The sequence below is a fragment of the Rhinopithecus bieti genome, unplaced genomic scaffold (genome assembly GCF_001698545.2).
Source record: "Rhinopithecus bieti isolate Rb0 unplaced genomic scaffold, ASM169854v2 scaffold_37505, whole genome shotgun sequence".
NCBI classification, from domain to species: domain Eukaryota; kingdom Metazoa; phylum Chordata; class Mammalia; order Primates; family Cercopithecidae; genus Rhinopithecus; species Rhinopithecus bieti.
The window spans coordinates 742,043-762,533 of record NW_016815797.1 but is presented as its reverse complement, the minus strand read 5'-3'; the positions used below and the strand labels follow the sequence as shown (position 1 = coordinate 762,533).

At 39.4% G+C, this 20,491-nt stretch overlaps 2 protein-coding genes across 6 annotated transcripts in view; one reads left to right on the top strand and one right to left on the bottom strand.

Moving 5' to 3' along the window:
• Window positions 1-6,374, bottom strand: part of ECM2 (extracellular matrix protein 2) — a 30,607-nt gene extending 24,233 nt beyond the window's left edge. For 2 of the 3 annotated variants that reach the window (XM_017853691.1, XM_017853692.1), the window contains exons 1-2: window positions 6,042-6,374; window positions 338-526 (exon numbers count right to left, since the gene is read on the bottom strand). In XM_017853691.1, the coding sequence (XP_017709180.1) occupies window positions 338-526; window positions 6,042-6,333 (481 nt within the window). In that variant the 5' untranslated portion in view covers window positions 6,334-6,374. The remainder of the gene's footprint in view (window positions 1-337; window positions 527-6,041) is intronic. The other variant, XM_017853693.1, reaches the window with a different exon arrangement.
• CENPP (centromere protein P) overlaps window positions 1-20,491 on the top strand; it is a 279,336-nt gene that overhangs the window by 189,336 nt on the left and 69,509 nt on the right. The window lies entirely within an intron of this gene.

The window sequence follows — 20,491 nt, the reverse complement described above, 5'->3', positions numbered from 1 at the left end:
AAAGCAGAGCCCTTAACTCAGTAAGAAAGAATTCAGGATCTGTTAGTTGTAGAAATTCTGTTATAAGTATCTCTAAAGCTGAGAGTCAAATGTGGAATGTAATCTCATCCAAGTTTACTGAATCTGATAGAGCTAGAACTATAAAGCCACAGTCTATTATTTATATCCCCTACCATGCATTTTCCCAGATATTTTCTATGTTAATCAACATTCTGCCAATATTTTAAGTACTCAGATGACTAATGTATCATAATTTTAATCTAAAATTAGTAACAAAAACAAATGGAAGTTAAAGATCAATCACACACTGATATTTTGCTTAGCTAAATCTCTATACCAGTAGCAGAGCAGACAGGGCAGCATTCCCCTTCAGGTATAACTGTTTGGGGGCACCTCTGGGGATGGCACATGGTTTCATCACAAAGCACTCTTCCATCTGAGCAGAGGCAGGTAGTGCAGGGCTCAGGGGACCACACAGCTTTGTTGTACATGGTTATGCCCTTTACCAAACAGTGTCCTTTCTTTCCTAGAAGAAAACAAAAGCACAAATTTGAATTTCTTATGTGGTTACCAGCAACTGTGAATGGAAGTAAACACAATGTGAAGTCAGACTGCTCTAACCACACAAGAGTAGAATTCTACGTGCATTCATGTGTAGGGTAAAAATGTCGTATAGACAAGAAATGCTGAAATGCTTTTCACAGGCTCTCCTCTCAGCCCCTTCACTTAGGCTCTAAGAGTGAACTCCTCATGGTAACTTGGGGCTGAACTGCGCTTCCATTTTGTATCCATCAGGATAGATTAAATTATACAACAGCAACAAACAATCCCCAAATCTCAGTTATTTTTCATTTATACTTTGTGTCTAATGTGGAGACACAGGGGCTCAGCTCATCATATTCACTCAGGATTCATCTATAAGTAGGCTGTCCTGATCACTGTGATAGTGGGAATGTGAGGTTACAAATCACACTTGAACTCTAAAAGTGTCTAATTATACTGACCAATGCAAATTGTATGGCCACACCAAACTTCCCAAGCCGCCAGCCAATCCAGTTCCATCATGTGACCAGAGAGCTGAGCTAGCACTAATGACAAGCTCACAGCCCACCCTTGATATGCACATGGGAATAGGTGAAACCAGATGGCATGCTTCTGTGGTGCTTCTCAGTGAGACACTGAGCTATCTCTTTTATGGTTTATTATGCTATTGAAATATGATTCACATACTATAATATTCACCGTTTTAAAGTGTATAATACTGTCTGGGGGCGGTGGCTCATGCCTGTAATCCCAGCACTTTGGGAGGCTGAGGTGGGTGGATCACTTGAGACCAAAAGTTTGAGACCAGCCTGGGCAACGTGGTGAAACCCCATCTCCTCTAAAAATACAAAAATTAGCCGAGTGTGGTGCCACATACCTGAAGTTCCAGCTACTCCGAAAGCTGAGGCATGAGAATCACTTGAACCCAGGAGGTGAAGGTTGCAGTGAGCCAAGATCATTCCACTGCACTCCAGCCTGGGCGACAGAGCAAGACTCTGTCTCTAAATAAATAAATAAAGTGCATGATGCAGTGCATATATTCATTTTCCTACATACAAGATTGCAGATATGTGGATAAGTGTATCAGCTAAGCAGATCATTAGAAAGCTGAGGAGAATATTAGGGGGGATGTTTTTCTTCCAACCCAGGTGTCATTCCAGATAACTTTTCTCCATCTGAGCCACTGTCCCCAAGTTCCACCCCCAAATGAGCCTCTCACATTAGTCCCCTTCTTTCCCCGACCACTAACTCAGCCCAATTCAGGCCCTACCCATCTCTCATTTGGGTACTTGCAATAGGCTAATCCCACCTACCCAGTTCCTCCTCTGAACAAAAATACACATATGAGTTTCTTTCGGGTTATCAAAAGCACTACACCCTATCAAAATGTCCATGGCCATTTTTTTTGCAGAAATGGAAAAGCTGATCCTTAAATTCATATGGAACTATAGGGGATCCCAAATAACCAAAACAATCTTGAGAAAAAAGAACAAAGTTGGAGATCTCACACTTCCAGATTTCAAAAAGCTCACTATAAAGACACGATAATCAGCTTTTGTCAGTGTGATACTAGTATAAGGATAGACATATAGGCCAGTGGAACATTGAAAGTCGGGCATACATCTATGAACAACTGATTTTCAAGAAAGGTATCAAGACCATTCAGTGGAAGAAAGAACAATCTTCAACAACTGGTGCTGGGACAACACCAGCAAAAGAATGAAGCTGAATCCCTGCCTTTCACCAAATACAAACATTAGCTCAAAATGGATCAAAGATCTAATATATCTTATATTTAGACCCTTGCTGTAAATGTAAGAGGTAAGACTACAACACTCTTAGAAAAATCCATAGGGATAAATCTTTATAACCTCGTATTTGGCAGTGGATTCTTAGATATGACACCTAAAGAAAAAGATAAATTAGACTTTATCAAAATTAAAAATTTGGTGCATCAAAGGACATTGTTAAGAAAGTGAAAGGACGGTGTACACAATGGGAGAAAATATATGAAATCATACATCTGATAAGGTCCTGATATCCAGAATATTCATAAAGAACTCTTATAACTGAATTACAGAAAGGCAATGCAATTAAAAAATGGGCAAAACTTGCCCAATACAGTGGCTCTCGCCTGTAATTCCAGCACTTTGGGAGGCCAAGGAGGGAAGATTTCTTGAGGCCAGGAATTTGACACCAGCCTGGACAACATAATGGGATGCTATCTCTACAAAAAACGTTAAAAAGTTAGCCAGGTGTGGTGGTGCATTCTTGTAGTCCCAGCTACTTGGGAAGCTGAGGCAGAGGATCACTGAAGCCCAGGAGTTAAAGACTGCAGTGAGCTATGATTGTACCACTGTATTCCAGCCTGGGCAGCAGAGCAAGACCCCATCTCTTAAGAAAGAAATAGGCATAGGAGTTGAATATGCAGATAGACAACATGCACATAAAAAGATGCTTAACATCATTAGTTGTTAGGGAAATGCAAATCAAAAGCACAATGAGGCCGGGCGCGGTGGCTCAAGCCTGTAATCCCAGCACTTTGGGAGGCCGAGACGGGCGGATCACGAGGTCAGGAGATCGAGACCATCCTGGCTAACANCATGTGATCATATCAACTGAAGCAGGAAAAGCATTTCCCAAAATCTAATAATCATCCATGGTAAATACTCTCAGCGAACTAGAAAACAGAGAGGATCTTCCTGAACCTGATAAAGAAGATCTACAAAAACACCTACAGTTAACGTGATACTTAATGGTGAAAGGCTGAATGCTTTCTCCCTAGTACTGGGAAAAAGGCAAGATTATCCACTCTACTATTCTTAGTTAATGTAACACTGAATGTCCTCATCAGTCAGCACAGTAAGAACAGAAAATAGGCCGGGCGCGGTGGCGGGCGCCTGTAGTCCCAGCTGCTCGGGAGGCTGAGGCAGGAGAATGGCGTAAACCCGGGAGGCGGAGCTTGCAGTGAGCCGAGATCGCGCCACTGTACTCCAGCCTGGGTGACAGAGCGAGACTCCGTCTCAAAAAAAAAAAAAAAGCACAATGAGATACCACTTCATAAAAGAGCAGCTATAATTAAAAATAAATAATTTTTGGCAGGAATGTAGAGAAACTGGAATCCTCTTCCATTGCTGGCGGATATATAACAGTGTAGCCACTTTGGAAAACATTTGGCAGTTCATCAATAAATTAAATATAGAATTACCAAATGGCCCAACAGTTCCCCTCCTAAGTATATACCCAAAAGAATTGAAAATAGGTGTTGAAATAAAACTTACGTTAATGCTCATAGCTGTGCTATTCATGATAGCCAAAAGGTGGAAACAGCCCAGATGTTCATCAACTGATAAGCAATATGGATAAACAAATATGGTATAGCCATACAATGGAATATTATTCAGTCATAAAAAGGAATGAAGTTCTGATACAGGCTAATTATGGATGAACTTTAAAAACATTATACTGGCCGGGCGCGGTGGCTCAAGCCTGTAATCCCAGCACTTTGGGAGGCCGAGACGGGCGGATCACGAGGTCAGGAGATCGAGACTATCCTGGCTAACACGGTGAAACCCCGTCTCTACTAAAAAATACAAAAAACTAGCCGGGCGAGGTGGCGGGCGCCTGTAGTCCCAGCTACTTGGGAGGCTGAGGCAGGAGAATGGCGTAAACCCGGGAGGCAGAGCATGCAGTGAGCTGAGATCCGGCCACTGCACTCCAGCCTGGGTGACACAGCAAGACTCCGTCTCAAAAAAAAAAAAAAAAAACATTATACTAAGTAAAGAAGTTAGATACACAAGGCCACATATTATGTGATTCCATTTACATGAAATTTCCAGAATAGGCAAATTCATAGACACAGAATAGATTAGTGGTTGCCAAGAGCTGGGAGTGGGGAGAAATGAGGAGTTTAGGTACAGAGTTTCCTTTTGGTGGGATGAAAATGTTCAGAAACAAGATAGTAGTGATGGTTGCACAATATTGTGACTGTACTAAATGCTGTTGAATTGTACACTTAAAAATGGATGAAATGGTAAATTTTGTGTTATGTGTGGTGATACAATCAAAAGTACTGTAAAATCACTGGAAGATATTTTGGACAATTTGAAAATGCTTAGTATATATCTTCTGTACTTTTATGCATATATGCTTACATATAAAACATGTTTTACACAAGTTTGAGATCACATTGTGAATACTTCTTTTCGGCCTTTTTGTTTTCCATTATTATAGCTTAGCTATCTTTCCACTTAACTAAAAATATTGACCTCATTATTAACAGTTATGAGTACATTATTATTACAATATTTTTTAAGTTGATTTATCTTCCTTTCTTTTCCCAATCATGTTGTAAGTGTGGCTTAAATTGCCTATTTTCAGGATAATTGTGTATTATTTCTGTTAAATTCATGGAAATAACTAATGAAGAAGCATTTAGCTGTATTGAGACACTATATGAAATACTGGCCACAGAACATTGTATGGTGATATTTTCTGTTACTCTTTTGAAAGTTTTATTTAATGGTAACATGCCTATAATACTTTTTTCTTCCAAATTTGGAAAATGTAAACCATTTAATACTAGTTTTAAAATGCCTAATTGAAATCTTTAGCAGAATTTTAGTCGCTTAAATCTTTAAAAGTCAGTGGTTTAACCTATATAAAATGAATTCAGTGGCTTTAATTCTATTTGTGGTTGAAAATTTTTGGTTGAAAATATATAATAGCCGTATGTTCACAGAATCATCTGAATAATTTATTTCTGTATTCTAGATGATCTATTGTTATAAATGGAAAGGCAGTTTATAAATGTTTATGTATGTTATCTATGTTAGGATTACAACTATTTAAAATATATGCATAGTAAACATACTGGAAAGAAATAAACCAAAATGATAACTATGATTTTGTAAATATAGTGGTAGGATAAGTAACTTTTGTCTAATAATTTTGTATTATAGATATGTTCCTTAAGTTGCTTTTGGTTTTTGGGGGGATTTTATTTTGTTTTGTTTTGTTTTTAATCTCGAGACCGAGTCTTGCTCTGTCGCCCGGGCTGGAGTGCAGTGGCATTATCTCTGCTCACTGCAACCTCCACCTCCCAGGTTCAAGCGATTCTCCTGCCTCAGCCTCCCAAGTAGCTGGGATTACAGGCACACGCCACCACACCCAGCTAATTTTTTGTATTTTTAGTAGAGACAGGGTTTCACCATGTTGGCCAGGCTGGTCTCAAACTCCTGACCTCGTGATCTGCCCACCTCAGCCTCCCAAAGTGCTGGGATTACAGGTGTGAGCCACCGCACCCGGCCCCATTTTTTTAAATTATTTAAAATGTATGTTTGTAGATTAAACCAAAAAGTAATATAATAACCTGGATTTTTCTTTAGAAGATTATCTTCATGGAGATGTTCTCCCTCTCTCCCTCTCTCCTTCTCTTTCCCCATACCATCTCTCACCCTCCTCCCTCCTTCTGTCTCTCTCTCATATTGTTCTCTTACCTGGTAACACATTATAACTTGATTCTACTCCAGGAAAACTTGAAAAGGATTCAAACTTTTCCTCCATGCCGTAATCAAAGTTAACAACAGGAAATCTTGCTACTGGTGTAAAAATTGTTGTTTGCGGGATTCCAAGCTGTCTGTTTGATCTGTGCTTGTGTGAGGTTGAACTTTTCCTCAGCCTTCTGTGATACATCTTCCTCCTTTGCTTCCTAGGAATTTCTTCGTTTTGTCCAAAGTCAGTTTGAAAAATGAGAAGCAGAAAAAAACAAAACAAAACTGCAATCTTCATGTTTGATTTTTTTTCACCAGCCAATTTCTAGAATGAAACAATATTTCAAAGTTAGTGGTGACTAAATTTTACCTCTAAAATTGGCTTATATATTTGCTTGCATGCCTCAGTAGGCAAGTCTTTGAGAAATTACACTTATGATATATGGGCTATATGCTATAGTATTATTGCCAAATCATAATTTGGAATTCTTCTATCAGAATCAAAAAACTTCTTTTTTTTTTTCATAGAGACGGGGTTTTGCTCCATCACCCAGGCTGGAGTGCAGTGGTTCAGTCATGACTCACTGCAGCCTTGAACTCCTGGGCTCAAGCACTCTTCCTGCATTGGCCTCTCAAAGTGCTGGGATTACAGCATGAGTCACCATGCCTGGCCAGAACTTTTTTGTATCTTACCTTTATCTTTAGACCAGGAATTAGAAAACTTTTTCTATAAAGGGCCAGATAGTAAATATTTGAGGCATCATAGGCTACACCTTCTCTGTCATAACTATTCAGCTCTGTCATTGTAGCATGAAAGCAGCCATAGACATATGTTGGGGACCAGCCTCAACACCACCCATAGGGTACCCAAAGCCCAGTGGCGACAGAGGAAGAGAAGAGACAGGTTAAGGGTTCATAAAGGTGGGAGCCAGGAGGCCAGTTGCAAAATGGGGGCTGCAAAAGGCCCAGAGTTCTGATCTCCACACTATTTGTTGAGTACAGTCACTTAGATCTAAGAAGCAGATGTTTAGGGCGTAACAGTGAAAGGGAAGCAGTGTGTCATAGGCATAATCTATAGCAATAGCAGTTTAAATGAATCTCCTTTGTGCTTAAACAGCATATCTTTAACTTGTTGGGGAGTAGCTAGTGGGAGCGGGCTTAACTAGGAGCCTGTATGTCTGTCCCCATTTCAGTGTTTCAAAGGAGTGTCTTTCTCCTTTAGCACAGTGTTTATAGATAAGAGAGCAGGTTGCGCTCAGAGCACGGGGACGTAATGGCGATAAGAAGGCTTTCCTCCTCAGAGGCCTCTTGCGGCTTTCCACAGCTTATTGTCCCATATTTTTATGGCCCGTTTATGCAGGCACCCCATAAGCCTTTTTCCCAACAACAATATGTAAACAAATGAGCGCGGATGTGTTCCAGGGAAACTCTCATTACCGGTAAAGGTGGTGGATCAGACGTGGCCCCTCTCTGGGCCCTGCTGTTCTGCAGGTTTTCAAAGATTACTTGGGAGATTTCTCTCCGCCTGTTCGCTAAGACGTTCTATGACTGATGTAATCCACAACCCATTTTCCCAGCCATTCTGTTTTGTGCTTTTATTCTCTAGCTTTAGAATTATCTGGGGGGAAGGGCATGATGATACCATATAAAAATAACAGTCAGCAGCATCAGTTGTAAGGAGGTAAGAGTCAGGAAGAGTAACTCTTTAATTAGCTGGTCTCAGGGTTAGTACAGGGCCTTGCACATGGTAAAGCTGAAAAACATTTAAGAAGAATATTTAGGCACTCTTGGTACAGTAGTAGCATTATGGTCAGACAGACTGGCACAATTCCTGTGAAGTCTGTTGGCCGGGGACAAGAGAAACCTTCGCCAAGGTGTTGCGGCAGCTGTCATCAAAGGATTTACTCAGCCAATCTCTCTTGGCCTAAAGTTAGTCCTACAAAGGAAGGTTGGCAGTTTTGACTGCCTCTCAGAATTCTACAGCTAAGAAACACACACATACACACACACACACCTACACCCCTTGCAGCTTTCCTCCTCCTCTCTCCTCAGGTCCACTCACTGTCAGTGTTCCCCAAGATGAGGAGCCTTCTTTACACAGCCCAGTATGGAGGAGAAACTAAAACCCCAGGTATCATAAGAACCCAGATCAAGCCGGGCGCGGTGGCTCAAGCCTGTAATCCCAGCACTTTGGGAGGCCGAGACGGGCGGATCACGAGGTCAGGAGATCGAGACCATCCTGGCTAACACGTTGAAACCCCGTCTCTACTAAAAAAAATACAAAAAACTAGCCGAGTGACGTGGCGGGCACCTGTAGTCCCAGCTACTCGGGAGGCTGAGGCAGGAGAATGGCGTAAGCCCGGGAGGCGGAGTTTGCAGTGAGCTGAGATCCGGCCACTGCACTCCAGCCTGGGCCACAGAGCCAGACTCCGTCTCAAAAAAAAATAAAAATAAATAAATAAGAACCCAGATCACAACAGATTTGCCGCTCTTATCTTTTTAATGGGAATTTAAAGTATTTGGTGATTCTAGAAGGTTAAAGTAACTAACTTGCTCAGTGATGAAAGTTATTTCAATTCTCCAGGCATGCCTTGGTCTCCTTCACCAACCAGAACAAAAACAAAACTGTGATGGGAAGGAATGGTAAAACATTCAAGGTGATGTTACATACAGAGATCAGTACCCTAAACTGCAAAGGAGAGGCACTGAAGGATTAAGGGATAAGAAGTGGCCATAGACTGCTAACCCAGTCGTCTTGTTGGAACCTTAGAAAATACCTGAGAGGCTTCTGCCTGTAACCCCAGCCCTATAGAAGCCGGAACCAAGGTGGGAGGATGGCTTGAGGCCAGGAGTTTAAGACCAGAGTAAGGAACGTAGCAAGACCTTGTCTCAACTAAAACATAAAAAATTAGCTGGGCATGGTGGTGCATGCCTGTAGTCCTAGCTACTCAGGAGGCTGAGGCAGGAGGCTTACTTGAGCCCAGAAGTTCAAGGTTGCAGTGAGCAGCGATTGCAGCACTGTACTCTAGCCTGGGTAACAGAGCAGAGACAGACTCTGTCTCAAAAATAAGAAAAAAAAAAAAACCTGAGAGACTCTACAAGCATTTGACTCAATCTTTCTGTCTCACCACTTGACCAAAGAAAGTACAGTCATGTACCACATAATGACTTTTTTGTCAGTGACAGACTAGTCCCAAAAGATTATAATGGAGCTGAAAAAAATTCTTATTGCTAGAGATGTCACAGCATCATAACATAACACATTACTCATGTGTTTGTGGTGATGCTGGTATAAACAAACCTACTGCACTGCCAGTCATATAAAAATACAGCACAGGCTGGGCGCAGTGGCTCAAGCCTGTAATCCCAGCACTTTGGGAGGCCAAGGTGGGTGGATCACTTGAGGTCAGGAGTTCGAGACCAGCCCAGCCAGCATGGTGAAACCCTGTCTCTACTAAAAATACAAAATTGGCTGGGTGTGGTGGTGCACACCTGTAATCCCAGCAACTCGGGAGGCTGAGACAGGAGAATCACTTAAACCCAGGAGGCGGAGGTTGCACTGAGTAGCTAGGACTACAGGCATGCACCACCATGCCCTGAGTGCAGAGAGACTCCGTCTCAAAAAAAAAAGAAAGAAGTACAGCACATACAATTATGCACAGTACATAATAATTTAATATATGACTATATTACTGGTTTACGTATTTACTATACTATTTATCAATTTTAGAGTACACTCCTTCCACCTATTTAAAAAAAAAAAAGTTAACTGTGCAACAGCCTGAGGTGGTTCCTTCAGGAGGATTTCAGAAGAAGGCATTATCATGAGTGTTGTTACCCATGAAGACCTTCCAGTGGGACAAGATGTGGAGGTGGAAGACAGTGATATTGATGATCCAGACCCGATGCAGGCCTAGGCTAATGCATGTTTGTCTGTTTTAACAAAATGTTTGAAAAGTTAAAAAATAAAAATAGAAAAAAAGCTTATAGAATTATGCTACAAAGAAAATATTTTTGTACAACTGTACAATGTATTTGTGTTTTAAGCCAAGTGGTTATTAAGAAGGAATTTTTTTAAATTCTTGAAACAAATTAAGATGAAAACAGCACACCAAAACCTACAGAATACAGCAAAAGCAGTACTAAGAGGGAAGTTTACAGCAATAAACACCTACATCAACAAGTAGAAAAACTTTATATAAACAACCTAATAATGCATCTTAAAGAACTAGAAAAGCAAGAGAAAACCAAACCCGAAATTAGTTGCAAAAAAGAAATATTAAAGATCAGAACAGAAACCAAAAAAACTATAGAAAAGACGAATGAAATGAAAAGTTTTCTGAAACGATTTAAAAAATCAAGAAGCCTTTAGACAAAAAAGAGAGGAATGCTATTACAAAAGAGTAAGTTTTTTTAAAAATAAAAAGTATATAAAGTTAAATTACAACAAGCTAAGGCTAATTTATTGAAGAAATAAAACTTTTTTATAAATTTAGTAGAGTCTTAGTGTACAGTGTTTATAAAATCTACAGTAGTGTATAGTAATGTCCTAGGCCTTCACACTCACTCACTTGACTCACCGGAGTGACCTCCAGTCCTCCAAACTCCATTCATGGTAAGTACTCTATGTAGTGTACCTTTTTAAAAATCTTTTAGACCATATTCTAACTATACCTTTCCTATATTTAGATATGTTTATTTTTTATTTATTTATTTAGAGACAGGGTCCGGCTCTGCCACCCAGGCTGGAGTGCAGTGACGCCATCTCAGCTCACTACAACCTCCGCTTCCTGGGCTCAAGCCAGTCTCGCACCTCGGCCTCCCAAGTAGCTGGGACTGCAGGCGCATGCGACCATGCCCAGCTGATTTTTATATTTTTTTTGTAGAGACAGGATTTCACTATGTTGCCCAGGCAGGTCTCAAACTCCTGAGCTCAAGTGATTCACCCACCTCAACCTCACAAAGTGCTAGGATTACAGGCATGAGCCCCCACACCTGGCTTTAGATATGTTTAGATGCACAAATACCATTCTGTTCCAGTTGCCTACAGTTTTCAGTATAGTCACGGGCTGTACAGGTTGGTGGCCTAGGAGCAATAGGCTCTACCGTATAGCTTAGGTGTATAGTAGGTTGTCCCATCTAGGTTCGTGTAAGTACACTTTATGATGTACAGCAACAAAATCATGTAACATCACATTTCTCAGAATGCATCCCTGTCGCTAAGTGACATATGACTGTAATTTGTTGATATGCAGATTCTTAGAAGTCCGCTTCACAACCTAAGATAAGCTGTGGAAATTCCAAGGGTACCTAAATTGAAAACCATGAGCATGAGCTCAGGGTAATGCATGCCTTCCTCAAGCCACAGTGTCTACCACCCAAATGTTTAGGAAATGCAGGGTCATCAGTGCTAAGTCTTGGCAAATATTGTGATTGTTCCTTAGTAGAAACCTATAATGGTATTAGCAAACATATGGCTGCCATCCTGGGTCCTTGGCCTAGGTACAAATGTCACTAACTGACCTATTTTTGACATTCTGCATACAGTATATCACCTGAAGGCCAAGAAAATGAGCATGGTTTTGTGGAGCTCACCTTCCCTGTATTGCCATAATAACATTCCTACTAGTTTGACTACTGGTAACCAGAGTGGCTCCATGAAGTAGAATGATACTCTAGGAAGCGACCATGATGTAATTTCACAGACTTTTGGAGAGTCTGTGAAGCTACATCATGATCGCTTCCTAGAGAGTCGTTCAGCCATTATTATGACAAAACTTATCAAATCTGACTCCCAGTCAACATGGAGTAATAGGGACTACGTATACCTTCCCACTTGAAACAACTTAAAAGTAGAACAATATATGTGAAGCATTTTCCAAATAGTAAACAAAGAGCAGTCTAGGTCAGTGATCCCTCAGAGGGGATGCAAATCAAATGCCCGGAGAGACCTGTGACTGACCTGCTTACTCCCTCAAGGGAGTTGCAGGGAGGGGCACACAGGCAGAGTCCAGCAGACTCCCTGAGTTGAAAAGATAGAGTTGGAAATCTGAGGACACCAAAGAGACTAGTGTTCCTAGGGCAGAGTACAGAGAGGTGAGAGCTAACCCAGAGAAACCCTTCCAGAGATGTGAAGTCTTCCACCGAGTACTGGATAGCACATGTATGTAAGTAAACTATTAATACTTGAGACTGGGAAAAGAGCGAACCTAAAGGACAAAGTGGGGGGTGGGGTGGGGGGATAAAAAAAAAAGTCTCTGGAGCTTAAAAAGACCAGGAAGAGTTTTGTGTTCCACCAGTCAGAGTGGAAAACCTTACACTTCACAGGGCATCTGGTAGAGTACTCAGAAGAGCATTAGCTTAGTAGAGGAAAATAATTAGCCCTAGGCTAAAGGCTGCTGTAATCTCATTTGATAAAGCTTAAAAGCAAATCTTTCTGAAAGAATTAAACTGTGTATAGTAACTTGACAGTGTCTCAGAGAACCCAACAAATGTCTTAGGATCCAATGTAAATTTACCAGGTACACAAAGAATCAGGGAAAGTTGACCATAATGGGAAAAATCAGTTTATTGAAACCAATTCAGAAATGACAGTGCTGATATACTAATTAAGTAGGTCTTTAAAAATCACTATACCTATATTCTGCATGTTCAAGAAGGTAAAGATTAACCATGTAATGTAGAAACATAGAAGATATTTTTTAAAAACCCAAATCAAACTTTTAAAGATGAAAACTACAATGTGAGAGAGAAAAAAATACATGACAAGCAATGAATAGCAGATTAGACATTACCAAAAATAATTGGTGAACTTGTTTTCAAAAACTGCAAAAGAAATAGACAAATCCACAATTATCATCCAAAATTTCAACACTTGTATCCCAAATATTAGTTTCAAAAATAGTAGACAGATTACAAATTAAAGTGAGATGCCTCTACATATCTATTAAATGTCTAAAACCCAAAACACTGGCAACACCCAGTGCTGGTGCGTGTGTGGAGCAACTGTAAGTCTCATTCAGTGCTGGTGGGAATGCAAAATGCTATAGCCACTTTGGAAGACACTTTGGCAGTTTCTTATAAAGCTAAACACTCTTGCCATACAACCCAGCAATCGTGCCCCTTGGTATTTACCCAAATAAGATGAAAATCTATGTCCACACAAAAACCTGTACACAGATATGTATAGCAGCTTTTTTCATAATTGCCAAAACTTAGAAACAAGCAACATGTTCTTCAATAGGTGAATGGATAAACAAACTATGGTATATTCAGACAATGGAACATTATTCAACACCAAAAAGAAATGAGCCATGAAGCCATGAAAAAACATGGAGGAACCTTAAATGTATATAATATATAACTAAATGAAATAAGCAAATCTGAGATGGCATATGTATGATTTCAACTCTGTGACATTCTAGAAAGGGCAAAACTATGCAAACTATAAAAGAATAGTGGATTTGAGGTGGGGAGGGATGAATAGGTGGAACACAGAGGATTCTTAGGGCAGTGAAACTCTTTTTTTTTTTTTTTTTTTTTTTTTTTTTTTTTTTGAGACGGAGTCTTGCTCTGCCGCCCAGGCTGGAGTGCTGTGGCCGGCTCTCAGCTCACTGCAAGCTCCGCCTCCCGGGTTCACGCCATTCTCCTGTCTCAGCCTCCCGAGCAGCTGGGACTACAGGCGCCCGCCTCGTCGCCCGGCTAGTTTTTTTGTATTTTTTAGTAGAGACGGGGTTTCAGCGTATTAGCCAGGTTGGTCTCGATCTCCTGATCTCGTGATCCGCCCGTCTCGGCCTCCCAAAGTGCTGGGATTACAGGCTTGAGCCACCGCGCCCGGCCTGAAACTCTTCTAATACAGTATAGTCAGCCCTTTATATCACAGGTTTTGCATCTGTGGATTCAACCAACCATGAGTGAAAAATGTAGTTTGGCCTATGTAGCATTTGTGCTGAACATATGCATACTTTTTTTTTCTTGTCATTGTCCCTTAAATGATACAGCGGAACAACTGCTTACGTAGCCTTTACAGTGTATTAGGTGTAAGTAATCTAGAGATTATTTAAAGTATACAGGAGGATATATGTGTATTATATGCAAATACTATACCATTTTACTTAAGGAACTTGAGCAGCCTCAGATTTTGGTATCCTTGAGGGATCCTGGAACCAGTCCCCCAAGGATACCAAGGGACAACAGTACTATAAAGGTGGGTACATGTCATTAAAAATTTGTCAAAACCCAAGAATACAGAGTAACAAGAGTCAACCCTAACGTAAACTATGGACCTGTGGGTGGTAATGATATGTCAGCGTAGATTTATCCATGGTGTGAGATTTCGATAGTGGGGGAAAAGCACATATGAGAACTCTGTACTTTCCACTCAGTTTGCTCTGAATCTAAAAAGGCTCTGAAAAAAGTCTGTTAAAAAAAATTAGTAGTCATTTTATGCCAAGAAAAAGTAATTAATATTTTTTAATTAGTAGATAGAATATCAGTCAGGATTTTAAAGACTTAAATACTATCAACCTATTTGTCCAAATTGTCCTAATAATTTGCCTTGTGTGTCCTAATGATTGTAGGTATGTACAAATTTAGAGTCGTTATATCTTTCTGGTGCATTTGTCAGTAGGTAGATACTTTCAGTGTCTCTGGGAGTGCTTTTGCTGTAAGATCTACTTTGTCTAATATTAATGTAGTTGCATTTTTTTTTCTTTTTTGACTTTTTAGATTCAGGAGGGTTGTATGCAGGTTTGTTACCTGAGTATGTTATGTGATACTGAAGTTTGAGATATGAATGATCCCATCACTCAGGCACTGAGCATAGCACCCAACAGTTTTTCAATCCTTGTTCCTCTCCCTGCCTTCCTCCCGTGTCTATTGTTGCCATCTTTAAGTCCATGAGTACCCAGTGTTTAGTTCCTACTTATAAGGGAGAACATGTGGTCTTTGGTTTTCTGCTCCTGCATGTAGTTGCTTTCTTTTGGTTAATGTCTGCAAAATACATGTTTTGCTTTCAGCCTTTCTATGTTTCTGTGTTTCAGTATACTTCCTGTTAGTGGCATTTTAATTCAGTTTAACAATTTTTGTCTTGAATTGGAACATTTAGGCTGTTTATATTTAATGTAAAATTTAATATGTTTGAGTTGAAATATACTTTATATTTGCTTTTTATTTGTCCTACATATTCTATGTTCCTTTTTCTGTTTTCTTTCTTTTAATTGGTTGCTTGGTTTTATGATCTCATTAGTAATTGTACACTTTTTTTTTTTTTTTTTTTTTGAGACAGAGTCTCACTTTTTTGCCCAGGCCAGACTGCAGTGGCACTATCTCGGCTCACTGCAAGCTCTGCCTCCCGGGTTCATGCCATTCTCCTGCCTCAGCCTCCCGAGTATCTGGGAATACAGACGTCTGCCACCACGCCTGGCTAATTTTTTTGTATTTTTAGTAGAGACGGCGTTTCACCGTGTTAGCCAGGGTGGTCTCGATCTCCTGACCTCGTGATCCACCTGCCTCAGCCTCCCGAAGTGCTGGGATTACAGGCGTGAGCCACCACGCCCGGCCAGTTATATACTTTTTGTCATTCTCTTCTTTGTAGAGATTACCACATACATCCTTGACTTATCAAAGTCCTAATATGAATTAGTACCTTTACCTCTTCCTGGACAATACAAGAACCAGGATGAACTTCAACTCCATTTACGCCATCCCAGTATATATTCTATTTCAGTTCTGTGTTTTAATTATATATGTATTTTTAAACCCTCAAAATATTATTTTTATTTTGTCAAAGTTCATTTAGATAAGATTTTTCATCCTCATCACTATTAACATTTTGCTCCAGAGGCCGGGCACAGTGGCTCACACCTGTAATCCCAGCACTTTGGGAGGCCAAGGAGGGCGGATCACAAGGTCAAGAGATCGAGACCATCCTGGCTAACACGTGAAACCCTGTCTCTACTAAAAATACAAAAAATTAGCTGGGTGTGGTGGCGGGTGCCTATAGTCCCAGCTACTCAGGTGGCTGAGGTAGGAGAATTGCTTGAACCGGAGAGGCGGAGGTTGCAGCGAGCTGAGATCACGCCACTGCACTCCAGCCTGGGCCACAAGAGTGAAACTCCATTATAATATATATATAAAAAAAAAATTGCCACCAGATATTATCTGGGGATCTTGCCCTGTATTATATAGGCTATTATCAGCAATCTCGTGTTCCTCTATCTCTCTATAGTCTTTCATTTTATTCTATCTCTCTCCTATTGACAACCAAAAAATATTTCTCAGCTATTTATGTATGTAACCTCCCCTCAAGTTGAGAATCACTTGTTATTATATATCCTAAACATTGTATCTTTATTCTCTTCTGCGTCCTTTCTTGTTAATCCTCTCATTCTTCTGTTGGATTATTTGTCTTATGACTGGGAAGATACAGCTTCTTCTATGTAATCTCTACATGTGTTGATCAGTTCTTTTTTACTAAGGATTTTTGTTTTATGATTTTATACTCTGGTTTAACAAGTTTCTTTCTAGCATTTTGAATCGATATCTATGTAATTATATCTTATATCTCTCTCTCCACACCTTCATTTCCTTCCTAGCTCCATGTCATTTTATTGCTGCCTCCTCTCCCACCTACTTTCTTTTTCTTTTATTTAATTAATTTTATTTTATTTATTTATTTATATTTAGATGAGGTCTCACTAAAACAGGCTGACCTCGAACTCCTTAGGCTATATAGCGATTCCACCCTGGCTCATATCTTCTGAGTGGCTGGGTACTACAGGCTTGATATTTACTACATTCCTCGCTTGTTAAGATACAATTTTCTTATGTTCTTTCTTTTTTCCATTCTCTTTTGAGACGTCATCTCTCCATCTAATTTTTTCACCTATATATATATATTTTACTCCTCGCTGTTTGTTTTAAGATATTCTCAGTTGTCTTTGGTTTCAGCGTTCACTCTGTGGTACAAATATGAATTTTCTTGTTTTTAGCCTATTGGCACTCGTTGAATTTGCCTGCCTGATGTTGTTCATCACATTTGGAAACTTCTCAGCCCTTAACTATATAAATAGTACGTTCTCTTTCTCTTTCATTCTTTCTATAACTATCAGTGCTTCGTAGTAGCTTTCTCATTGTCTTAATGTCACTTTCTCCGACATCTTATATTTTTTTCTTCTAATCAACTCAACGAGTTCATCCTGTTATCTTTCTCTTCTGTATGGAATTGATCTACCATCATCTGATACTCTCTTCCTGTGTGATTTACTGCTATTAAACCTATCCATTGACTTCCTTGTCTTTTATTGTATTTCTAGTTTCAAGTTTCAGTATTTCTTTTATTCGAATTCTTGTTCAAAAATTTTAATCATCTTTATTTTTTAAGACATATAAACAATACTTTTTTAACCCAGCCGCCCTGTGTCTGAAGACTAGTTTCTGGATCCTCTGTGTGTCTATTTCGGTTGTCTGTGAGTTCTTTAATTTTTAGCCATGTTTATCTCCTTCATATACCCTGTTGACTTGATGGAGTGCCGGATATGTGATATGAAAGATCCTTAAGGATTTGATCTGTGTCAGGCAAAGGTTAAACATTATAATCGAATATGGAGTATTGAAGCTGGCTCACCATATCCAATTAATGAATTATGCTTTGGGCGGGTGGCAGTGCTCGAGCGGCGCCTGTAATCGCCAGCACTGTGGAGGCAAGCGGGCAGATCAGAAGTCAGGAGTTCGAACCCAGCCATGAGCCAAATGGTGTAACCCGGCGCGTCTCTATTAGAAAATAAAAAAAAAAATTAGCGGTCCATAGTTGGGCACGTGCCTGTAGTCCCAGATACTCAGCTGAGCGTGAGGCAGGAAGAATCACCTGAACCTGGGAGTAGAGGTTGCAGTGAGCGGAAGGGGAATCACACCACTGCCACTCCGGAGCTAAGTGATAGAGCGAGAACTCCGTCTCAAAAAAAAAAAAAAAAAAAAGAATATAGGCGTATGCTACTAGTATATTATATATAATATATATGTAGTATATACTATATTTAGTATATATGCCGCTTTGGGTCCACTTCACTTTTCCTGCCATCCCCACTGCTTGTTTGCCTCCATGTTGTTTGTTTGTTTGTTTGTTTCTCTCTGTCCTCCTGAGGCTATTTTAAAGCTCTGCTAATCTTCTCAGCCACCTCTTCTGGAATCCAGATGCTTCTAGAAGAAAAACTGTTCTAAACCTCTCTGGGTTTCAGTCCTATCCCAAATATTGACCCTGTTGGTTTTCTCACCCTTTCTGGTTATTCTCAGCAGGTCTAATGATCTGACTTGCCTTGTCTGCCATTATCAGAAGGAGAAGCCCCCTCAGATTCCTTTTATTTCTTGCAGAAATATATCCTCTTTTTCTCAGAGAATGTTGTAAGTTGTAAAATTTTGTGCTCTTATTAAAGATCTGAAAATATCATTAATTGGAAACAGAATTATGGTTTCAAAATCATTCTAATAATTTTTCTTTAATACCTTATAGATATTTGTCCATGATTTTCTTATATTTAGTGTTGCTGATGAGAAATTTGACTTGAATCTGATTCTCATCCCTTGGTAAGAAATTTTTTTTTCTTTCTATAGAAATTTTTTTCAAATTTTCAACATATCTTTGATATTTGGAAGTTTTACCTTGGTAAAAGAATGGAATGTACCTTGGTATAGGTTGTTATTGTTGTCTAATGTATCCTTCTTGTGATCTTTTAAACCAAAAACTTCTTTCTTTCCTATACAAGCTGTCTTCAACTCTGTTTTCTCCCATGACTGTTCAAGGGTACATTTTCCCTCTTTAAATTCATGACCATCTTCTCTTTGTCTGTGAAGCACTCCTCAGAGTGTCTGTCCCACCAGGGGCTCCCCATTTTACTTCCTAGTGTAGCTGTATATTCGTGTATTTATTTGTTTGTAATATATCTTGTATTATTTCAAGGGATTTGGTGAGAGGGGAAGAGGGAACAAGGTCAGCTCAGTCTCCCCTCTTGAATCTCAGTAGTTCTTTTTATAACTTCATCTGCCAGAATCATCTTCCTCTAGTCAGGTTTCACTTAGTTAGTTCATAGTCTGACTTTTGCCACATCACCTTTGTTCAACAAATGGCAGTCGCTAAAGTATCTTCATGTCAGCATATAACCTTTCTTCAGTATATACATACATTAATTGCTGCAGTCATTTGAAAACCATTACTATAGGTCATTGAAATGACCTGTATTTCATAGGTCATTTGAACAACTTTTTGCAATCTACTTTGGTTTTAGAAAAACTAACGTGCAGCATGTAAAGAAGGACCAAATCCTTTAGCTGATTGGCACCTGAAATCATAAAAGTCAATTCAGAGAGCAAAGTAGTATGTTGGAAGGAATAACAACAGCAGCAGGGGAAAGCAATATGAAAACCTGAACTGAGAGACAAAGTGACACTAGAATTTGCTGAGTGGCTGGGCATGTGGGCTCCGATGGATATCGTAAGTGCTCTGCAATGCATAAAATGTATACATTTAAATTTTCCTGCTTTAACAATCATATGTGCAGACCCTCCATCCTGTTGTGAGAAGTCAGGGCCTAGACCTCAGGGCTCTAGAGTTAAATTCTCATGAGGGTCTCAGGCATCCTGTTGTCCTGAAGCCTCCTGAAAGCACTCACTTATGGGGCATTGCCTGATTGAGTGCTTAGGAGTGAATGTGCCAGCTGCAGCCAGACTGAGCACACCCCTCTCTCCCAGTATCCTCATTCTGGAAACTACCTCTCTTTCTTTTTTCCCCCCAAATTGACTCACTTTTACTTACCCAGAAATCTAAGTAGATACGTACAGAAATAAATTTTCAGAGCTATTTTAATTTTGACAAAATCAGTATCTAAACAGTCTCACTACAGTGTTTAAATATATTTTAGGAAATGGTCTCTCAATACTAATTTTACTGTTAATGGTTAGGCCTTCATTATTTTCATTGATATGATATACAGAATTTTGCTTTGCACTTAATATTTGCTTTCATAAACAACTTCGTAATTGAGTGTATGCCTCCTAGAGGTAAATTTTCTGGGATTCCAATCATAGTATCATTTTTATCAAGTAATTTTTTTCCTTCTAGCACTTACTGTATTTATCCGAACATTAAATATTATTTATAAACCTTGATTAACTTATTTTCTTCATGTAAAATTTTCACCAATTGTCTTAAGTAAACTTTAAAATATTAATTTAGAATTTTAAAATTCTACATGAAGTCATGAGATGTCTATTATCTCTTTTCACTTCAACAGGTTTAAAATGAAAAATATTTTGAATTATTTATGTTCTTTTAGGACTTAAAAATTAAGAATAATATTTTCAAACCAATTTATACTTCTATTGAACACAGAATTCCACCTAAACATATAAAAATAATTTAATACTAAGTCTACAAGGTCTGAAATACTTGGGAAGTACATCGT